General features: G+C 45.4%; 1 protein-coding gene across 1 annotated transcript in view; it reads right to left on the bottom strand.

Moving 5' to 3' along the window:
• Positions 1-455: 455 nt before the first annotated feature.
• LOC129387292 (uncharacterized) overlaps positions 456-23,383 on the bottom strand; it is a 49,600-nt gene continuing 26,672 nt past the window's right edge. Inside the window, exon 5 of the mRNA XM_055076140.2 lies at positions 456-1,775. Within this exon, the coding sequence (XP_054932115.1) occupies positions 1,481-1,775 (295 nt within the window). The 3' untranslated portion in view covers positions 456-1,480. The remainder of the gene's footprint in view (positions 1,776-23,383) is intronic.

The raw sequence follows: 23,383 nt of genomic DNA, 5'->3' as shown, positions 1-23,383 counted from the left end.
CCTACCAATTCTCAGATTTTTATTTTTTTACAAGTTTTGTTTGACCTTGCATATAACGCGCCCCACTTTTAACAATATATTCTTAGTTCCTACATGCTACTAAATCAAGGACACTGCAGGTACACCTCGACGAGCAGCGATTGGTTGGCGGTTGTAGAGAGTGTAGGAAATGATGGCCACTGCCAATGAATATATCGGGTGGACGTGCACTGCTGGCTAGACATTGGGAGTATTCGAGCGGTGTGCGTATTGCAGGCCGCCATGACGCCCTACGCCTGTGTACCTGAACTTCCATGTCCTCTGGGAGTCAGCACGATGCGCCTGAGGGCATCCCGAGAACTCTCCAATGAACTATACAGGCCAATCCACCTGAGAGTGACACTCCACCTGATGACTGGTAGCTGCTTAGAATGTTGTGTGTGTGTGGAAGGGCGGGGGGGGGGGGGTGGAGGGTAAGAGTAACTTTAGTGTAGTGCTCATTTTTTCCCATTTCAATATACAGAGTAACTGTACCGTGGGCGGTGAATTTACCACCTTCTACAATACTTGTGCGCCGAAGTTTCTTTAGGACAATCCACACGTGTTAATCGTGCACCGCATAACCGTTCTTTTGCGATGGTAGATGAATATATATCATGGATTAAAGCACATTCTATCCATATAGCGGGGCTCTAGGTCACGCGCTAACAGGCTTTCAGCATCATTGAACGACATGGTACCGACTCAATAGCATGAAAGAGGAGATAGAAGGCAGATAGATTAGTGCCGAAGTGGCTCTTTTAGTCTTCAGGAGGAAGATGAGAGCATAAAAATGTTAAGAGAGGCAGTGCCTGTGTGCACACTAATGAGCAGGGCCAGACTCATGCGGTTCGCTCATATAGCCACATCTGGTCGTAGAAACCAAGTGCCTTCAACCTTAACCAACGGCTAAGTTGCATGCTTGTAAGGTGAATGAGATTGCTAAAGATCAATACACTTTACGGGGTAAATCTTAACTTTTTACATTGTGCATACAACGTATAAAAATGCACACATTTACATCACTATACACCGAGAGAAACGACAAATGGCGATGTTTCCATTAGAAACTTTATACTGTATGAATGTTTTCTATTTTGAATTGGTCTTTCTTTATTGGAGCCCGTCCGTGCTAGTTATTGCAGTGCTCATTGAGCTTCTTCTTTTACTATTTGTATTCACCCTTGAAGTGGTTTAAGCAGCAGCCATGTTTAAAAACAACCTGTTTTCAGAATGATCCTTTATATCTGATATGATTTTACAGTTTCGTAGATTTTAATATTTCAAAGTGCTGGAAAATTAATTCCACGGCTTCATAAGTGACTGTATTGAGCAAAGGTTACAGGCGTCTTATAATTAATTAACAATTTCTAACTGGGTAAAACAGTTTTCATTATGTATCTTTACTCTGCCTGCATGGAGGGAACGGGTGTGGCGACCAGATTGTGTACCATCACGTGCTCTAAGAACTTTGCTGATCTCTATATCTACTATATGCTTCTATAATAGAATTGTTCCAGGCCATCCAAGGCGCCGGATCTTTGATGAATTCTGTAATTTCAACTATAGCTTTGTTGATGTATTTCTTCGATACTGTTTCCAAACTTTTCGCCTCGTCTGCGGTTAACAATCTTCTCATATGTCCATTGAACAGCCGAAACAGCCGTCCTAAAATGGATCCTTGAACGTGCACTTCATACTCCAGTGGAACAGGAAAGCTCAGCTGGTAATCTTCGATTTCAATTGTCGAGTTATTCCTGTGCAAAGAGAAATCAAATCATGTAAGAGAATATTGATACTGGTGCGATTCATTCGAGTACCATTCTATGTTTTATTTACTATTGAGCAACATGTCAAACATCGAGAGCCAACACGACAACACACAACGCTGTGAAACTCCTGAGACACAACTCGGACGTGACTCAAGCGCAGCGAGGCGCAAGAGAGACTCACCGGCAGTCCGCGGCATGTTCCCTATAACAGATCCACCACAATTAATGCAAGACCCATTCACCCACATGCAACCTTCCTGTAAACAAAATGAAAGTTAGCCACGCATGTTCCTAATTGGTTCTGGCCGACATAGAAAGTTTGAATGAGCAAAGACGCCTTTACCACATCTGATGTACGTGGTTTCACTGAGATATTGATTCCCCTTTTATTCAGCGATGGAGTGCAATGCAAAGAAACCCTCGTATCTTGCATTAGGCGAATCTTAAAACTCCGGGGGTCAAAGTTAACGCGGAGTCACTACGGCGTGGCTCCTAATCATATCGTTGTTTTGGGCCGTAACCCCTTGACTTCTTTAGTCCTGTCTACCCCATCTTTCGGTCTGTTCCCCTTTTAATCACTGCTGATGGAGAATCAGATGTCAGCGACATGCTGGACAGTTACGGTTTGGTCAGCCTTATGCTTTCCTCTTCTATGTCAACCAATCCGTCTCACACTTAAAACACGTTATCGCCATCGTCCCCAGCGCCGTTGAGCTCCCATGGTATCGACGCGCCTGAACTGCGCACGCATGGCGGGTTAGTAGGTCTTTAGATACGCCAGAGACAGTTTACAGTGCATTTGACTGTATAAATGAGAAATTCAAGTGCACGCGCCGGTCAACGGACTCTGCAGAGACAGTGCGGATTCATAGTGCCCCGCCGTTGCTGGCATGAGGGCTGCGCTCATAGAGGTTAGCATCCCTTCTTAGCAGCTGCGTGAGTACTTAAAAGGGTGCGTACAGTCGTGAGAGTGAAATGAACAGTAAACATCAAGCTGCAGACGCAGTTTTTCGTTTTGCCTACTTTCCTGTTACATTGAGTGGGATCTCCTAAAGTGGTAGCCCTCGTCATCGCCGAAGCGTTCAAGGATGATAACTACCTACGAATGAGCTGGTTTTACTAGGCAAGAGCAGTTGCTTCCCGTGCTGAGAGGTGCCCGCGTATTCTTAGGAATCTAAGAGCATTTACTGCAACGCTGAACATCGCTACATCTTCCGAATTCTCGCCCTTCGAGCGAAACTGATCCGCATTTTTAACGACACTTCCTGACCATTCCGGCATGTCACTCGCATGCGGCACCTCACTGAGGTATCAGGCACTTGGGAATCCTTCAGTGGGGAACATTGCAAATAATCTGCAGGAAAGAAGCGCGCCACTTTCTCCAGGTACGCAAAGCACATCACGAGAGACTTCAGTCAACAATTTTTCCTAGTCACCACTTCAAACATCCGCAGCGAGTAATGTGCAGGTACAGATTTTACCAGCACAAACTTTTCTAGAAGTCCGTCGGCAGCTAATCGTTCGAAACACAAAAGCGGAATTTTACTATGAAGTTTAGGTGCCATCGCTTGAGAAGAAACAGAACTTCGCTGTAGGAAAGCTCACTAAGGTAACCTTTCGCTTGCAAAAAGAAAGAGCTGATACCCAGCGTACGTATTGATACGGAAAAGCAGCCACAGTAGCGGTTGCACTCAAGGAGAGGACGCGTTCCCGATTGCTATAAGGTCCCCGTCTCGGCCACCGTTGGCCTACGTGTAGAGATATTGAAATAGCCTTGCGCATCCCGGACACGTAGCGCTATCTGGTGGAGGCCGAAGTTCCCCGTGCTCGCCATGTGGCCTTGCAGCGGTCGCACGTCTGACAATGCAACTTCGGCTCCAATTGCGGCACTTCGTCTGCGCAAGCCTCTACGCCTGAAGCCACGACCTACATCACAATTCTCCCCCTCTCCTCGGTACACTGGTATTTTCATCGGAGTTAGCAGTCCTGATGTTGACGACTGACTCCGCTTGTATGAACGTGTCAGCACGAGTAACAGATGCGATCCGGCTATTATGCCCGCAAAGTTTTTTTTTTCTACCTCGATAGCACACCACGGGCATGGTTCCAAGTTCACGAAGAGGAGACCACGAGCTGGGATCTTTTGAAAGGGAAGCTCCACCAAGACCTTATTACCCATTTAGTCGCTAACTCAATCCAAAGTAGGCCTTTGTAGCAAGCGCACAGACGTCGTCCAAGTTCTACATTCTCGATGTCTCCGGCCTTCGTAGCAAGGCCGGCCCGAACATGTCGAAGCATGATAAGATAGTCACGTCCTCAAAGGCATTACTGATAACGCTTCAATCTACTGGTGTTTAATAACGTCACCAGCATCGACACGATCATCATGAAATGCCGCCGTCTCGCGCATGCTAAAAGCCATGGAATATCGCAACCCATCATGTTCCTTCCCAACGCAGCCGCTATGTCATCTTATGACGACCTCTTCCACGCGCCCTCGCGATGTCAAAGGTTAACCCACAACACCCATCGTGAGGTCCAAGCAGCACCGCCGGCGGCCAGTCAATTCCCGTCATCTGATGCTTCTCCGAAGACAATCTCCTTGACACAGGCCGTCGCCTGCCAACAACTGTCCAACGTCCGCCTTCATTCCATTCGTCCCGCGCCCTATGAACCTCTTCATTCAACCACTTTGCCACCTCGCTGCTCTTACAACTCTTAAGGACAGCGCAACCCGTCCGAAAGGCGCACCGTTGGCGACAAGCCCATATGTTTCAACTGCTGACGCATCGAGTATATCGCTCGCCACTGCCGCAGCCACTGGACTCCTGGAATAAATGGGTCGTCGTCGCTACCGATTAAGCTGCGCGGTACGCCACCGCAAGAGACTTGCCGAAAAATTGTGCTACTGACATAGCTAATTTTCTTCTGTACGACATCATTTTAGTGCTTGGTGCTCCGCGCCAATTGCTAACTGGCCATGGCCGTAGTTTTCCCTCGGCAGTCGTCGAAGTCATCCTCCGATCAAGCACAACATAGCACAAATTCAGCATGTCATACCACCCCCACAGACCAACGGCCTCACGGAGGACCCAAACCGGGCCATCTCCGACGTGCTTTCGAAGTACGTTGCAGCCGACCACCAGGACTGGGGTCTTCATTTACCATATGTTATGTTCGCGTATAATTCACCATGTCACGAAACTTCCGGCTATTCACCATTCTGTCGCCTATACAGCCGAGAACCCGCGTTGGCCTTGGACACCTTGCCGCCATCACACGCACCGCCCACGCGCGGCAACTCGCCGGCACCCGTCTAGAGGCCTCACAGAAGCATCAGAGACGCCTCTATGATTGCCACCCCCGCGACGTGCACTTTTATGCGGGTTCTCTGGTGATCCTATAGCCACCCATCTTCCGTGTTAGCCTTTCGGAAATGTTGTCGCATTGCACTGGTCAATAGTGCATGGTCCGATAAGTGAGCGATGCCACACACAAAATCATCCGCACCGACCACTCAGCATCGTCGTTAGCTGCAAGTGACATCGCTCACGTGGTGAGACTAAAGCGTTATGACACACCTTTCACCACGGATGTGTAGCTGGGTGCTTCTACTGCCGGGGTAGATGATACAGAACAGCCGCCACAGTCTGGCTCCAGTGTTACCGATTGCTATAGGGCCGCCATCATTGCCACCGTTAACCTAGGTGGAACTATATTGTCGACAGCCATCACCTACACGTAAGAACAATGACCTGCGTGAATAGATCTTACTTTCTTTTATATCCCTAGGACAACAGTGCCTATTCAGGTCTCGCAGCTACAGGCTTATCTAGGAAACGAAAGAGAGTATTACTGAATTCGTCAATAACTTGAGAAGTACACAATCACAGCTCTAGCCCTTATTGCAGAAAGTTGTAATCCTTCTAATGGTAAATACTGTAATCCGTCAGTGTTTCGTCACTCTTCCGCATAAGCAGTCCGACAGAACATCACCTGGTCAAATAATGTTTAGAACTCACAAAAGAGCAAGCTTATCACGAACAGTTCAAAATGCCCGACCCCAAAGGCGTTCAAGCATTCGCGCGAAATCGCAAAATGTTTAGACGTCATTTTCATTTCCAGGCGTGACGTCCTACTTTGGAGGCATTTACATTGCTGCTGCTGCCGTGAACGCCGCATAGGGGGGGGGGGGGGGGGGGAAGTTCAGTAGACAGATAACCGCCATGCCTTCTGAAGCACCTTACAGGACGCAGCAATGCCCTATGGACGCCAGAATTAGGCGCGACTACCCGCAAAATGATTGTAGGAGCTCTCGCGCTTGACTCGACAGCTGATTGTCAAGGCAAGCGTTCTCATTCGGTCTCTCTTTAGTGAATGAATGAGGAAATGAATGACGCGGCTTTCTCTGTTCTGTTCCTAAAGAGCTAAAATTGAGCATTGCAAAATCCTGCATGATCAGAGGCAACATGGACGTCTTTGACGGATTAGTCAACTGCAATGTCGGCTTACTAAAGCACATAGATACTAACGAGAACTGCGATTCACAAGGCCTCTGGCTCGAGTTTCCTAATTCGTCAGTGGGTGTCGTCGCGAACGACCAGGAAGACATACGTCAGGGTGTACCATCCTCCACAAGAACCCTAGTGGGTGTCCCAGACAAGCGCAATGTGACTGTAATTTTGTACGAGCGCGATAAAGTAACTTGCAGAAGAGTCCATTTCCCTCTCGTACAAGCCAATGCAATTACCATACCCAAATCATAGGATGGCACGTATGTACAGGTTGTGTGCGACTAGAGTAAGAGGCACCCTTTGCGGCTTTGTGTACGTCGCACTATCGCGTGTGACCGCTGCTGGAGGCTTGTACTTAACAAACACTAACCTTGACTTCACATTGGAACACCGCAGTGGTACCACGGATTGAACTCTGCGCGATAGTATGGTTCTGCTGAATAAGCTGAAATTAACCCGTTGTTTTCCTCACATGACTGACAGGCTGCTACAAGCCACAAGAAGCGGAGACGTTTCAATCACGCCATTTAATGTATAAACTCTACATGCTGCCGCCCCAGGAATTGTAGGAGATTGCGTACTGCCGAAAGCAGGTATCATCGCGTTGTCGGAGACATGGAGTGCCGACCCGCAACCGATTGCTGGTCTCCAGCGAATGCGACACTGGAAGCGACAGTATGTCAGGTGCACTGGAGTGGCCATTCGCAAGAACAAAATGGCCGCCAATCTATCAATTTGACCGGCAATGCTGTCCTTTCCACCAGATTTCGAAGCCAGGTGAGCACTGGTCGACGATGTTGCTGACGCATGCCTTGTGACACTCAAGTACGGGTACGTGGACGCTTCACTGGCCGCTGTCTACATTATCCACTCGGCAATGCGAAAAGAAATCAAACACTCGCGTACGCTCGAGTGCGCTCGATATGCACCCAGGGATTGATCCCTGTTTGTGGCAGCACCATTGTAGATACAATGTTGTTGGTGTTATCCAGGCATTTCGACGTCAATTTGAGGAAACCCGAAAACCGCTGCCTGCCAACGCACATACAAGAGGTCTTCGGATTGCGGTTCCCGAGCTGCGACTCCGGCAAACCAAATTCGAGTACTGGTGGTTCCATCTATCACGTTTTTGCTAGGGGAATTCAGACGGTCAAAGTTCAGCGCTACATTTCGTACTTCTCCGTTCATGCTTCCTTGCTCATCGTTCTCTCGGCGTCGCTGGGTCAGGACAACCCTATCCAAGCGGCCGTTTAGCATATCAACACCTCTGCCATGATGTGACACGATGGGAGAGCCAATGACACTGCTAACCTTCTTGCTGGCTACCAACAACGGCGCACAACGCCTCAAGCAATCACGTCTCTCCGTGTTCCGTGTACTACGTGGACAAACATAAGTAGTGGCAGCAAAGTGGCCTTTGAGACGACATCACGACTGTCGAATGCCATTAAGGTCACCGCCAACCACCGTCGATGAGCGCAAGCAGCACAGGAAGCTTCATTTACATCGATTACCACAGTGCGTGACATCTGCATATTTCTCTTCATTTTTGATCGACATAAGTTGTGCGCGCGTCGTATATGTGGCGACGGTTGCTACACACCGCAACTTCTAGACACGTACGCTTCTTTGAAAGCTTCTCGAACAGTGTACCTTGGTTTCAGTCGCCTTTTGAAGTTTACCGTTAAACCCTGAACAGGATGCACAGCAAATACTTGAAACATGGCACTAGTGGTCAAACACATATAAATGAATTTTACAATTTCCATCTCATTGTGAACGAAGCATCTCTAAAGATATCTAATTGACAAATTTTGTGTTTCTTGACATCGATCAGTCACCTGTTCTACTAACAATGCTTATATCTGACCACACGTTGCACCGTTTAACCATTCATACATTATTACGCAAAATAAACATGTGTAACCAGTCGCTTTAGAGATTCCGCACGTCCTAAGTGAGTGTTTTCACTGGCCGCCTTCGATACGCGCCTGCAAATCAAACAAACCTGCAAGTGAAAGCTTCTAGTTAAAAAAAATATCTGCCCCTAAAACACCGGTGAACTCTTCCTTTCGCCAAAAAATTATTGAAATAGCTGAGCGGCGGCTTCTCCAAGTAGGCATCCAAGAATGCATGCCCCCAGTAGAGCGCCTACATATTCTTCGCACGGCACATTCGGACTTTCGGTTTCCCAATATGGTATCTCCTATTGAGTAGACCACCAATCAAGAAAATATACGAAGCAAAGTTGGATCTTTCGCTTGAAGACGAAAGAATGAATGAACTGTACCTGGAGAACCTGGATGACGCCCCCTCAACTCTACTGACAAGAAGCCATCATTGCGCATGCGCACCGCCGGTCCTGCAGCTATAAAAGCAAGATCGACGTGGTGATTACCTGGAGAACCTGGATCACGCCCCCTCAACTCTACTGACAAGAAGCCATCATTGCGCCTGCGCACCGCCGGTCCTGCAGCTATAAAAGCAAGGTGGTGGAACCCTGTCGGCACAGAGCAGCGGGCGGCTCAGTGGGAATAGCTCGCATGGAACAGCGCTGCTAAAAACGCCCTTCGCCTTCTTGCAGATCGACGTGGTGATTACCTGGAGAACCTGGATGACGCCCCCTCAACTCTACTGACAAGAAGCCATCATTGCGCATGCGCACCGCCGGTCCTGCAGCTATAAAAGCAAGATCGACGTGGTGATTACCTGGAGAACCTGGATCACGCCCCCTCAACTCTACTGACAAGAAGCCATCATTGCGCCTGCGCACCGCCGGTCCTGCAGCTATAAAAGCAAGGTGGTGGAACCCTGTCGGCACAGAGCAGCGGGCGACTCAGTGGGAATAGCTCGCATGGAACAGCGCTGCTAAAAACGCCCTTCGCCTTCTTGCAGGTGCGTGACTTAGACGCTTTCTTTCTATTACCTACTCTAAGTCGCTCGCTGCTCTGGCTCTATGATGGGAGAAAAAGCACCTACCACCATCAAAGAATTGGCGAAAATTGTTCAGGACATGTCACTGAAGCTTGACAAAATTGATGCAATCAGGACTGACCTTGACGAAATCAAGGATGCGACTCAGTATATTAGTAATTCCTTTGATGACCTTAAGACCAAGCTAGAGAGTGCCTGCGCGGATCTCAAGACTCTCAAAGACGACAATGAGCAGCTTAAAAAAGAAAACCTGCACCTTAAACAGGAACTTGCCGCCACAAAGAAAGACGTGATTGATTTGAAGCAATACAGCAGAGCAACGAATTTGGAAATTAAGGGTCTTCCTTTCACAGTTGATGAGAACCTTGAAAATACCGTGCAGGTACTTGGGGCTAAACTTGGTATGGAAATCTCCGCATCGGACATTGATGTAGTTCATCGCGTGTCAACTAAAGATAAAACAAAATCCAACATTGTTGTCCGATTTACATCTCGCAAAGTCAGAGACAACTTCCTCCAACTCGCAAAAAGGAAGAAGCTTTCCACATTAAACTTGCAATTAGAAAATGATAATCCTATTTACATAAATGAACATTTATGTCCGGAGTTGAAGATATTGCTCGGCAAGACCATTCAGAAAAGGAAAGAAAAACAGTGGAAATTTTCCTGGGTTTCCAATGGAAAAATTCTTGTCCGGAAAACTGAAACCTCGTCAGTCATTCACATCACTTGTGAGGAGGACTTGAATTTAATTGCATGATTTTGTGGCCTCTGCAGTAGGTAAGCCATTTCCAGAAATGTGTAATGTGTCGCATCTGAACGCGGCTTTTTCAGCTGCGCATAATCTGAAGATACTACACTGCAATATTAGAAGCTTAACTAAAAATATTGACTCTTTGCTGGTTTTATTAAAGTCCCATTCCTTTGAGTATGATATAATCGCGTTGTCAGAAACTTGGTTGAAACCTGATGAATTCTTTAATATTCCAAATTTTAATTCAGTTTATCTCTCGCGACCAACAAAGACGCGTGGTGGAGGAGTTGCTTTGTATGTACACATGAATATTCCTTTCAAGCATTGTCCCAAACTAACATGTCAGGTTCCCGATGCATATGATTTCTTATTCCTTGAGCTGAGTTCCAAGTTAACTGTAGGTGTTTTATACCGTTCCCCAAGTTCGCACATTAGTCTTTTTCTGGAAGCCTTTGAACCTGCTCTAGAACATCTCGCCTCTATGAATAATCCTGCAATAATATGTGGAGATATTAATATCGACACTCTTAATGACAATGCAGCACCATACGTGAACCTGATTGAGTCTTACGGGTTCCTTAATCAAATAACACAACCAACTCGAGTCACCCCCTCCACAGCGACGCTCATAGACCATATCCTATGCAATTTTGATACCTCACTATCTTTCTCTGGAGTTATTGATGCTGATATTTCTGACCATTTTCCAGTGTTTTTTCTAGCATCGTGTTCTCCTCTCAAAAAAGAATTTAAGAAACGCGTGAAAACAACTATTGATCACAACCTGTTAAGTTCCCGTATACGCACTCTAGTGATCAATGTTGAGAACAGTAAGAATATTAACAAAGAATTCGACCACCTTATAAATGTTATCTCATCTTGCTTTACAGAAACAATTGTTAATGCAAAATTTTATTATTCTGACCCAATATGTCCTTGGGTAACGACTGAGGTCTTAGCTGCTATACAAACTAAAGATAAATGGTATAGAAAGCACAAGCAGTTCAAAGCTAATGAATACTATCGTACACAATATAAAATACATAGAAATAAAGCTCTGGCCTTACTTAGAAAATCCAAAAAGAAGTATCATACAACTCTTATAGAAAGCAACCAACATGCCCCGCGTAAAATGTGGGAAATAGTAAACTCGGTCATCACACTTCGAGAGAAGGATCATATATTGCCAGAAATTATCCCACCTACTAGAACCACAGAAAGCCTTGCGGAAGACTTCAATCAATACTTTTGCAATATAGGTCCAGCTCTTGCGAAACAACTAAGTATGCACGAAGCCCCCGAGCTCCCAGCTCCTGTACTTAATTCTTTTGTTTTCGATGACATTACTCAGGATGAAATAATTTCTACCGTTAAAACAATGACTGGAGGAAGAACACCAGGTAAAGATAAGATCCCCTTATTCGTCATTAAACAGCACATAGAGGAACTGAGTGGGCATTTAGAAAAATTATTTAATGCATCCTTCTACATGACCACATATCCAGACGCATTTAAAATAGCGCAAGTCACACCAATATACAAGTCCGGTAGTAAGGATGACATCCAGAACTACCGACCAATATCAATACTTAGTGCCCTTAACACAGTATTTGAGAAGTTATTGATGAAACGTTTTACCCATTTTCTAGATAGATATAACGTACTAGTAGATAACCAGCACGGTTTTAGGAAAAACAGATCTACTTCCACGGCTGTACAATGTTTAAGTGAATTTATTAACAAAGCATTAAATAACAGAGTATGTAGTTGGCATTTTTGTTGATATTAAAAAAGCGTTTGACACTGTGAACCATGATATACTACTATCAAAACTGCATCGGTATGGATTCAGAGGTCAAGCGAAACAGTTTTTCGAAAGCTATCTTTCTGGTCGCAAGCAATGTGTTAAAATCGACAAATCCGTATCAAGCGTTCATTCCATCCTTTGTGGCGTGCCTCAGGGCTCGGTATTGGGACCATTACTCTTTTCCTTGTACATAAATGATCTGCCAGATGCTTTGAATTATGCCCAAACTATTATGTATGCTGATGACACAGCCCTTCTCTTCTCTAGTCATGACCCTAATATGCTTGAAAGGCACGCTAATAGTGATCTTTCTCAGATGTGCCAGTGGTTTTTACAAAATATATTAACAATACACACCTCAAAGACTAAATACATTGTGTTCTCTAGTCCATATAAAAATTCATATAGCTTAAATGAGTTACGAATAGGCGCAAACCCCCTCGAACGAGTCGATCAACAGGTATATCTTGGTATAACTCTAGATTCAGCCTTCAATTTTAATCCTCACATAATTCGAGTAAGCAGCAAATTGAGACGGGCTTGCTTTATCCTAATAAAAGCTAGAAAGTTCTTCTCGCTTCGCACATTAAAAATTTTGTATTATTGCCTTTTTCAAAGCAATATGACTTACTGCGTGGAGTCCTGGGGACTTACGTATAACACGTACTTAAATCAAATAGTAATCTTGCAAAAAAGAGCACTTCGAATAATAACACATAGTAAACACACAGATAGATCCGCTCCGCTCTTTCGTCACTTAGACATTACACCTTTCTTTGCTATCCGGGATTTCAAACTAGCTTGTGTGGTTATACATATACTAAACCATAACATCCCACTATCATCATCTGTTTTTGTATATCCATCTCGTCCAACTAGAAATTTTTTCAGTTGTCGTTTTAACCTTCCAGCTGTTAATAATGTGTACGGAAAAAGAACTATCGCCTATGCCACTGCTAAAATTTGGAACCAACTGCCTGCTAACTTAAAAGTAGGTCAATTCTCAATCGCCGATATAAAAAAATTTTTCCGAAGCCAGCAATATTCGACTCCACTATAAGTCTGTGTTTTTTCTTTGATGCATTCTTCATTTTATTTTTTTATTTTTCTCTATTTTTTTTCTATGTTGTCCTCCGAATTATTGTATAATTTCTTGAGCATTTCCCCTGCCTGTGTATAACTGCAGTATAACTGCCGTTACATGAATCCTGTGTAAAATACTGAGTTGTCTCGCTATAACGATTTTTTCTTTTTCGCACTTCCTGCATGGGCCCAAGTCTAGCCGAGGAGGCTAAGGGCCCAGATGGTTCACATGTATTTCTTATTAGTCGTTTGAATAAACTGATTTTTGAATTTTTGAATTGAATCCCATCTTCGAAGTGCACAGCCTATGCTGAACTAATTCACTACTGTGGAAGAAACAATTTCGAGCTGGGGCCAGAATTTTCCTCAAATCGTTCGTTAGAACTACGATGGAACTTGCCCTCGGGCGATAACACGGCAAAACTTGTTCAAGTAGGGCGGGCGAGAGCAGCATGCTTGCAATCGTGGCTTAGTATTCGCTGTATTGAGCCAATTTTAATCTTATTGTGCCTGGAAACAAATGTCGCAGTTTTACCCAAATGGGGAAGCATCGATTGGGATAGCAAATTATTAGACAGCTACACGAAGTAAGGATAGTAGATTAGTAGAAGTAAGGACAGTAGTAGAAGCATTACCTTAATATTTAAGAAAACAATCATGCTGTCACGCGCACAGGGAAACGAACACACCTCACTCGATCACTGCGGACACTCGCAGTCAAAACGTTATCAAGAGGGAGAGCAGCAGCAGCAGCGAGCGAATGACCCTTCGTACTGCCTCTGGCTTTAACGCGAACTGAGCAGCAAGGACACAGCACGCACGAAGCGGTTAGCTCTCCGCACGCCTAGACTTCGTAGCCACCCCTGATTGATTTCAAGATAAGGCACGCACAGCCGGGACATACGCAGCCGTTGCCTTAGTTAAACGCCCCTCAATAATCCCCCCCCCACCCCTTGCGCGATGGAAGACTGCGTGCTTCATCCTAGCGTTCCTCACTCGCACGAAGCGATTTAGCGGACAGTCTTGTCGGCTCCACCTTTCACGCTTTCTCTCGCACCAACAGCATACAGCGCGCGGCCGCGATTTTATCGCACTTGGAAGTTTAACATCGCGGCAATGGCGATGTCGACTGGAGAAATGCGCCTGGAGTTTTTGTAAAACTTCTATCGCAATAACGTAGGTCTGCTCATTTTTAACAGTTACAACCTGTTTCAAGTCTTCGATTTCAGTGTAGGTCATCTCTTTGTTTGTATTAATGACGCACGAAGTTTGGCGACACAGGAAAGACATTCCTGCCTACCTTAAATACTTCTATTTTAAATTTTCACTTGAAGGATACTAGTGCAGATCCCAAGCACTGTGCCAATCGACGGTATGCGTAGCATTGTGCAGGCAGCTAGCTATATACTATTGTTTGGGGTACCGCAAACAGATACCAGGTCGGCGAACGTGCAAAGTAGTTGCGATTGTAGGTCGTCAGTGCGCGTGCCTTTCACAACAGTAGCACGATGACCACGTTGAAGGTGATCGTATGGCGCCAGCGACACGATTCTACGCTTGCCGTTTCTCGCGAGATCAAATGACGATTGCTGCTTTCTACGAAGATAGTGAAAAAGCGTAAAAGAAAGAAACACAGAGTGTGAGGTCCACAGCAACTGCGTGTTATGCTGTCATATGCATCTATGTCGATGTCGTGTATGTTAATTAATTTAATTTATAGGGTTCTAAATGCAAAAATCACGATCTCATTATGGGGCACCCGCACCCAAATCTAACCACATGGGTGTTCTCGCTTCGAAAGCGCAACCTCATGCTTAGCCGTCCAACCCCATAGCCACTAAGCCAGCATGGCGGGTTCATGTTGTGTGTGTAAAGCAACGATGACATGTGTGCTCCGGCGAAGACCTGGTAAAGCATCATTAACTTGTGCCATCGTGAAGTCAATAGAACGCCGGACAGTTTCTGCGTAGCGTGCTGCGAGGAAAGCACTGAGGAATGTAGGTGAGTCCCTGAGATAGTGCTTTCTGTCACATCACCTAAGAGTGCGAGCTGTCACAAGGAAATACGATAAGGTAATAACACTGAGCATTGGCAAGGGCTTTCCGGCTCTGGAACTAGATAAATGTGCGCTTGATCATGGCCTAAGCACGTCTTGTCCTAGGTCTACAGATTACAAAGAGTGATACGACGGTAGAGCAAAAATAGTACTTACAACGTCCTTATACAACTTCTTACGCTTTATATCACTTAGACAACTAGTAAAAAACCTTGCAGTTACAAAAATATATGAAAGAACAATTTCTATGTAGTAGCCACGTATGGTTCCAGGCAAACGTGTAGATGAAACAATGAATTCACGTAAAGCGTGGCATAAGCGAATTTGTCACAGAGTCTGCAGAAATGGATCCATGTTATCATGCAAAAGCAGAAAGTGATTGAGCATCTGGCGTGAGTGCATTTTACAGCGAAGCTGTCTGGGTTATCTCTAGCCCCCGTATGCATCCCGCATGCGTTCCGAGGGCGGTTACCCTGTCCGTATCGGTCACACGGCGCGTGGACAGGATGGGGATGGGTAGGGGAGAGGGGGACAGAGTGTGGCGACGACTCTGCAGCAATGGAGGCGGGTAGGGGAAGAGAGGAAAAGAGTGCGGAGGCGGCGCCTGTGCACGTGGTTTGCGCTTGTGTGGTTATGAGGTCACGTGCGTCGGAGGTGCTGGCACGTCTGCAGCAGAGGTTGTGGCAGATGCATGGGAGGTGCGGTGAGAGCGGCGGCACTTGTGTCGGCGTAGTGTGGTGCACCACGCCGGAGGAAAAAGCGGAGAGGCGTCTACAATAGAAACACCAATAGAACCACTGACGGCGGTACGGCGCAGAAGAGGAGAGTTTGTATTAGAGTGTGCTAGACAGTGCTTGAGTGGGCCGAACGACGCCTTCCCGCGAACTGGATTGGGGCGGAAAGGAGCTTCGCGGAGTATTCAACATAATTTCGCTGCGGCCGCTCAGACCGATTCTGCGCCTATGCTCTTATAACACTCTTTTATTTAGACTAGAAATGTTTATTGACATCTGCTTGCTACGTATACATATTTGACGAATGGGTTATACAACATGACATCTTCAAATTAGCTGTCGTTGTCAAGTGCGTCGTCTGCTAGCGAGCGCGCGTTCGTTGCGCGGACGCTGGCTGAGGCCCACTTTCTTTCGCGAAAGATCTGTGCAATAAATATTTCGATAGGTTTACTTGCTTTAGTGCACCCGCGACACGTGTCGGCCGGTACCAAATGTATTTTTAGCCAGTTGAGCTGCTGTTTTTAACACTGCTTTCTAAAATCAACACGTAATTTTGCCCACTGTAGCCACATATCTGCAACATACAAAGCTACACATGATAATTCGATTGATGTGGCGTCATTATACGTGCGCTTCTTGTTAGTGGAATACTGATGAGGGTCCATGATCAAAGAAAACAATATTATAATGAAATAAACCAGGTTAATAAATGCGTGGCGCAAAGAGATGGAGATGAACAATGCACTCGTAGGTAAATCTAAAGGTACAGAGACTTATATATCCACGATATATAAGAGGAAAATTATCAAATATTCTAACTGCACTCAATGAAGAAATGAGAACTCCCGACTGGATTAAGCGTGTTTCTTTTGAAAGATGCACCAGCCCCAGGTGAGCCAATCATTATTCCGAGAAAGGAAACAAGACAGTTGTTGGACGTTAATATGAACAACAGTGTTAGGGAAAATATATTGCATATGTACTCAAACTGAATCTAGGAGACCGGGCATTCTTTACCAATGTAATCTCCGTGGCTTGTCTGGCGATCTCCTTCAACGTTCCAGCTGGCGAAATGAAGCAGAAACATATAGTCAAATCGAATGGCATTTGCTATTCAGATCGTATCCGAATTCAGAATTCACTATTAAAATGATCGAACAGCCATTTCCCTTCGGATGTAACGCCTAATAGCACGTTTCAAGTCTCGACAATGCGAGGTCAGTGCAAGTTAGGACTCCTATTCCCAATGATTGTGCTGCTGCAAAGTCGTGACTTTTGCACAGAGGCGTACCAATTCCTGAGAGAATTAACGCATGGGTGCTAATCGGTTGTGCTGAAAAATTTCCTAGCGGTCATTCAATATAAACGCCCCGTTTTGGGGCAGCCTGTAAATCTGCTAACTTAATTGAGGCAAGAACAAGATTTTTTTAAGTTTCACCACGTCTGCAACCCATTCAAACTTGGTGCCCACCCCACTTGCCTTCTTCAATGAACACACCAGATCTACAAATATATTTACGTTATTGCGAGGCATGCCAGTCTTTAATTAGTTCATTAATATCCTTATGATAGTGCACCGGATAACTGAAAGCAGCGGTTTATAATACAGAAGCTCCTTAGTCGATCGGACGTACTGTTGGGAACATCATTAAATTTAGGTATGAAATATAGGCGTTTAAAATTTTCCTCTGAAATCGAATTCGATAATGATTTGTTTTGTTTGCATCCCTAAAAAACCCCGAAGGATGCAGCTACCGTCATTCTTTTATTTAAACAAATTCTGGCGCTTTGCGTCTGGTGCTATGATTCTGAGGCACCCTGTTCAGTTCTCACACGTGGGGTTCTTTAACGCGCACCTAAACAACAGTACACGAGTGTTTTTTTCATTTTGTTCCCATTGAATTCCGCGACCTGGTTTGAACCCGTGAGCTCGAGTTTATCAGCGCAACACCATATCCACTATGTACATGCTGAGATACATGCTGCTTGATGAACAAGAAAAATATTTGTTCTCGGAAGGGAACCGTACAATAACACAGTACAATGAAAGCCGACGCTGCGGCCGCGATGCACGCGCTAGCACCGAGCGTCAATTAAAAAAAAAAAAGAAGAGGAGGGAACGCATCTGTTTTTATCCCATATATGCATGCCATATGCAATTATCTACAGCGTTTGAGCCGTCGGAACAAATATACCAGCAAGCGAAGTAGTACGAGTGACCCTTCCGAGAAGTTTCGTCAGCAGTTTCGAAAGGCGCGACCTTGATGCGGCTCAATCCATTTCCATCGAAGCGCTACCACAGCATTCTTCGTCGTCGCACACCTCACTGCAAAGTACGCGCTGCCTCCAGCCGCTCGTCCCCCTCAACCATATTCTAGTACACTCCAGTTTTTATTCAGCCTAAACAGCTTCGCCAGTTATACACCTCTATATGAATGTTGCATACCCACGAATTTTCTTCAAATTGCAAAGTAGTACACTACTTCTGTACCCTGGCCGTAAGTACCCAACAGCTGCGAAGCAAATGAACACGGCGGCGGTCCGACCTGTGACGCAGCAGAGCGTGCTAAGAATCTCTGGATCCGGACAGGCCGCCACTGAAATTTGAACCGGGCAACGTTTAACGCTAGAACGTTATCTAGTGAGGCGAGTCTAGCAGTGCTATTGGAGGAATTAGCGCGCATTAAATGGGATGTAATAGAGCTCAGTGAGGTTAGGAGGACAAATGAAGCATATACATTGCTAAAAGCTGCCACGTCCTGTGCTGCCGGGGCTTAGCGAAGAGACGAGGACTAGGAGTTGGATTCCTGATTATTAAGGATATAGCTGGCAACATACAGGAATTCTATAGCATTAACGACAGGTTTGCAGGTCTTGTGGCGAAACTTAATAAGAGGTTCAAATTAAAGTTCCTACAGGTCTACGCGCCTACATCCAGTCATGATAACCAGCAAGTTGAAAGCTTCTATGAAGTCGTGGAAACGGCGATGGGTAAAGTCAAAACAAAATACACTATACTGATGGACGACTTCAATGGCAGGGTAGGCAAGAAGCAGGCGGGAGACAAGACAGTGGGGGAATATGACATAGGCTCTAGGGGAGAGTTATTCGTAGAGTATGGAGAACGGAATAATTGGCGGATAATGAATACCTTCTTCGCAAGCTGGATAAGTGAAAGTGGACGTGGAGGAGTACGAATGGCGAGACTAGAAATGAAATAGGCTTCATACTCTGCGTTAACCCTAGCTTCATACAATATGTGGATGTGCTCGGCAAGGTGCGCTGCAGTGACCATAGGATAAGAACTAGAACTAGCCTAAACTTGAGGAGGGAAAGGAAGAAACTGGTACATAACAAGCCGATCAATGAGTTAGCGGTAAGAGGGAAAATAGAGGAATTCCGGATCAAGCTACAGAAAAAGTATTCGGCTTTCACTCAGGAAGGGGACCTTCCTGAGATATGAACGATAACCTTATGGGCATCATTAAGGAGAGTGCAATAGAAGTCGGCGGTAACTCCGTTAGACAGGATGCCAGTAAGCTATCGCACGACGCGAAAGATCTGATCAAGAAACGCCAATGTATGAAACCTTCTAATCCTACAGCTAGAATATAACTGGCAGAACTTTCCAAGTTAATCAACAAGCGTAAGACAGCTGACATAAGGAAGTATAATATGGATAGAATTGAGCATTCTCTCAGGTACGGAGGAAGCCCAAAAGCAGTGAAGAAGAAACTAGGACTAGCCAAGAATCAGCTGTATGCGCTAAAAGACAAAGCCGGCAAAATCAATACTAGTATGGATAAGATAGTTCAAGTGAGTCAGGAGTTCCATAGATATTTATACAGTACCACGGGCACCCCCGACGATAACAGAAGAGCGAATAGCATGGAGGAATTTGACAACCCACTAGTAGCGCCGGAAGAAGTAAAGAAAGCCTTGGGAGCTAGGCAAAGGGGGAAGGCAGCTGGGCAGGATCAGGTAACAGCAGATTTGTTGAAGGATGGTGGGTAGATTGGTCTAGAAAAACTGGCCACCCCGTTCAAGCAATGCCTCTTGACCTCAACCTTACCTGAATTTTGGAAGAACGCGAACATAATCTTAATCCATGAGAAAGGGGCGTCATAAACTTGAAAAATTATAGACCGATCAGCTTACTGTCCGTTACCTACAAAATATTTATTAAAGTAGTCGCAAATAAAATCACGAATACCGTATACTTCTGTCAACCAAAGGACCAGGCAAGATTTCGTAAGGGCTACTCAACAATAGGCCATATTCACACTATCAATCAAGGGATAGAGACAAGTGCGGAAGATAACCAACCCTTATATATATTTCATTGATTACGAGAAAGCGTTTGATTCAGTCGAATCTTCAGCAATCGTACAGGCATTACGGAATTAGGGTGTAGACAAGCCATATGTAAAAATACTGAATGATATCTATAGCGGCTGTATAGCCGCTGTAGTCCTCCATAAATAAAGCAAAAAAATCCCTATAAAGAAGTGCGGCAGGCAGGGAGATACGATCCCTCCAATGCTATTGACTGCGTGTTTACAGGGGGTATTCAGAGACCTGGATTGGGAAGAATTGGGGATAAGAGTTAATAGAGAATACCTCATTAACTTGCGATTATCAGATAATATTGCCTTGCTTAGTAACTCAGGGGACTAATTGCAATACATGCTCACTGACCTGGACAGGCAAATAAGAAAGTTGGACCTAAAACTTAATCTGCAGAAAACTAAAGTAATGTTTAACAGTCTCAGAAGAGAACAGCAGTTTAGTATAGGTAGCGAGACACTGGAAGTGGTAAGGCAATACACCTACTTAGGGCAGGTAGTGAAAGCGGATCTGGACGATGAGGCTGAAATAATCAGAAAAATAAAAATTTGCGGGGGTGCGTTTGGCAGGCATTCTCAGATAATGAACAGCAGGTTGCCATTATCCCTCAAGAGAAAAGTGTATAACAGCTGTGTCTTACCAGTACTCACCTACGGGGAAGAAACTTGGAGGCTTACGAAAAGGGTTCTACTTAAATTGAGGACGACGCAACGAGCTATAGAAAGAAGAATGATAGGTATAACGTTAAGGGATAAGAAAAGAGCAGATTGGGTGAGGGAACAAGCGCGAGTTAATGACATCTTATTTGAAATCAAGAAAAAGAAATGGGCATGGGCAGGACATGTAATGTCGAGGGAAGATAACCGATGGTCATTAAGGGTTACGGACTGGATTCCAAGAGAACGCAAGCATAGCAGGGATCGGCAGAAAGTTAGGTGGGTGGATGGGTGGAAGTTTGTGGGGAACATGGCCACAATTAGCCCATGACCGGGTTAGTTGGGGAAGTATGGGAGAGGCCTTTGCCCAGCAGTGAGCGTAGCCAGGCTGCTGCTTTGCTGCTGCTGCTGCTGATGATGATGATGATGACACTACTTGTAAAAACATAGATGGAACAGAGATACGTCGTTGTTCTTTGGGACATAAACTATTTATTATGTCGAAAGCCAGAGACGAATGAGCACGTTTTTCTTTACTGTTGGGACGCAGTTTTTTTTTTCGCACATTGTCCAATGTACCTTAAAGAAAAACCTGACATTGGATGCGCATTGTATAGAGTTTTTGCAGTAGACATGGATGACAGGGTACCTGTTGATGTTTTAAGCCTATTGGACCGGCACAGTTTATGGAGTTCTCGGTTCGTTTCTCGTCTTAATGATTTTGATTCAAAACCAGCCCGCGAGAACTTTTGCGAGGGTGTAACACTTTTTCTCGAAGTGCACAAAACGCAGATTTGCACACCTCAAAAGAGGTGTGCAGGAACTATACGAGAGGCAGAATCAGCAAAACTGCCCTCAGAATACTCAGCGGAGCCACCTCCGCCGAGAAGGAAAAGCCCAGGCACAAACTGATCTGGATCCCGGGTCACGTAGGCATAGGGGGGAACGAAAGGGCAGACAGCCTAGCTCGAGGTGCAGCGTTCCGAGCTGGGCGGTCGGATGCCCCGGAGACCCACCTACAGGCTTGCGAGGGGGGCTACGCAGAGACCCTGAACTTACATAGAGGAACTAGAATTAGATATCCGCCACCACACAGAGACCTCACAAAGGAGGAAGCGACCAGCTGGCGCAGACTACAAACAAACTCCTTCCCCAACTTACACGTGCTCAATAAGATGTTTCCGACACAATACAGGGCCACCTGCCCTTGGTGCGGTGCCAAACCTACACTCTACCACATCACCTGGGAGTGCGAACGCAACAAAGCATTCCACAAACACGAACACCCGAGTGCGGAGCAATGGGAGAGTCGGCTCACCAGCAGCGAGCTCACGGCCCAAAGGGCCCTAGTGCAGCACGCGAGCGATGCAGCACGACTCAGTGGAGCCTTGGAATAGGGGCCCACCCTTGCTGAAGAGGAGTCTCAAGTCGCCAGCGCCAAGAAGATGAAGACGACGGAGACCTCGTAACCGCGAAACTCTTGAAAGACTCAAAAGTTTTCACTCACTCACTCACTCACTCACTCCGGAGGGGGTGCTGCTTGCACAAACTGTACTGCTGACGAAACATTTCTAATTTCGATAATTTCAGCTCATGTTGTAATTCTTTTCACATTTATGCTTGACTGTATTTACGTACACTGACTTTCACCGGCAAGCAAGAGAAAAAGCTATCAAAGCCTAATGGTTGCAGCACTGGGCTGCTGTGCACGACGGCAGAGGTTAGATTCTACCTTCGGTCACACATAATTTTCTTTTTATTAAGGCGTCATGAAAGAGGAACCTACCTACAGCAGAATGCCAAGAACGAGGCAAGAATTCTTCATAATAAATCGTTTTTCTTTGTCCAGCCTCGTCCCCCGCCAACACTGCCTCCATGGTCAGCTCAAGAACATCTTGAATCCGTACGCCGCCTCAAAGCGACAGACTAATTGAGTCGCATGCGCAATTTTCAAAGTTATCACTTAAGTTACAAACACAGATCAGGGTTCAAATAAAAGAAACGAATGTGAACATGACTTCCAAAGAAGTCAGAAAAAAAAGGCTACAGCCACAACCTCCCGATCCAATTATCAGGCCTCAGTGCTCATTACGGAAAAAGCCATTTATTCGCAGGTACATGTTTTCATTACCCGCTATATTATTCGGTATTACCTCAACAAAAAACTGTTCTTTTCTAGGGCCATCATCTGGTGTGGGTACCTGCCATGTTTTGAAGGCACAACAACCAGAAGTCATCAATCTTGCCCGAAGCAGAGCAAGGCCTGCCTGATGAAGAAAGCGCAACTGTTCCTTGAGTTCCCGTGCGTGAGATGCGCCGTTTTAATTTTGTTACCACGATCATGCTTTTTGCACAACCTCTTACATATCTGTAAGGCTAGCTATGCTATTTCTTGACTGCCATTTACCTATTTCATTTTACTGTGGCCCACATAGATGGCGTATTAGGAAACAATTATTTTGTTCAGCGCAATTTGCAGACGGCGTATGAAAAACTTATTATCCACATAAATGGCGTAATTACAACCTCACGTTTAAATGTTAAACAAATTACTTTTCTAACAAATTTGGGTGCACAGCTGTACCTTTTGAGGCGACACAGTGTGGCAAGTTATCTTGTTAAGTTCCAATCTGGTTTTGAGATTCCCTACGACTGCCTTGATTAGAAAATGACTGCGAACTATGTAACACCTTTAACACATGTTTTTT

The sequence above is a fragment of the Dermacentor andersoni genome, chromosome 2 (genome assembly GCF_023375885.2).
Source record: "Dermacentor andersoni chromosome 2, qqDerAnde1_hic_scaffold, whole genome shotgun sequence".
NCBI classification, from domain to species: domain Eukaryota; kingdom Metazoa; phylum Arthropoda; class Arachnida; order Ixodida; family Ixodidae; genus Dermacentor; species Dermacentor andersoni.
The sequence above is the reverse complement of the archived record's forward strand: the minus strand, read 5'-3'. Positions and strand labels throughout refer to the sequence as shown.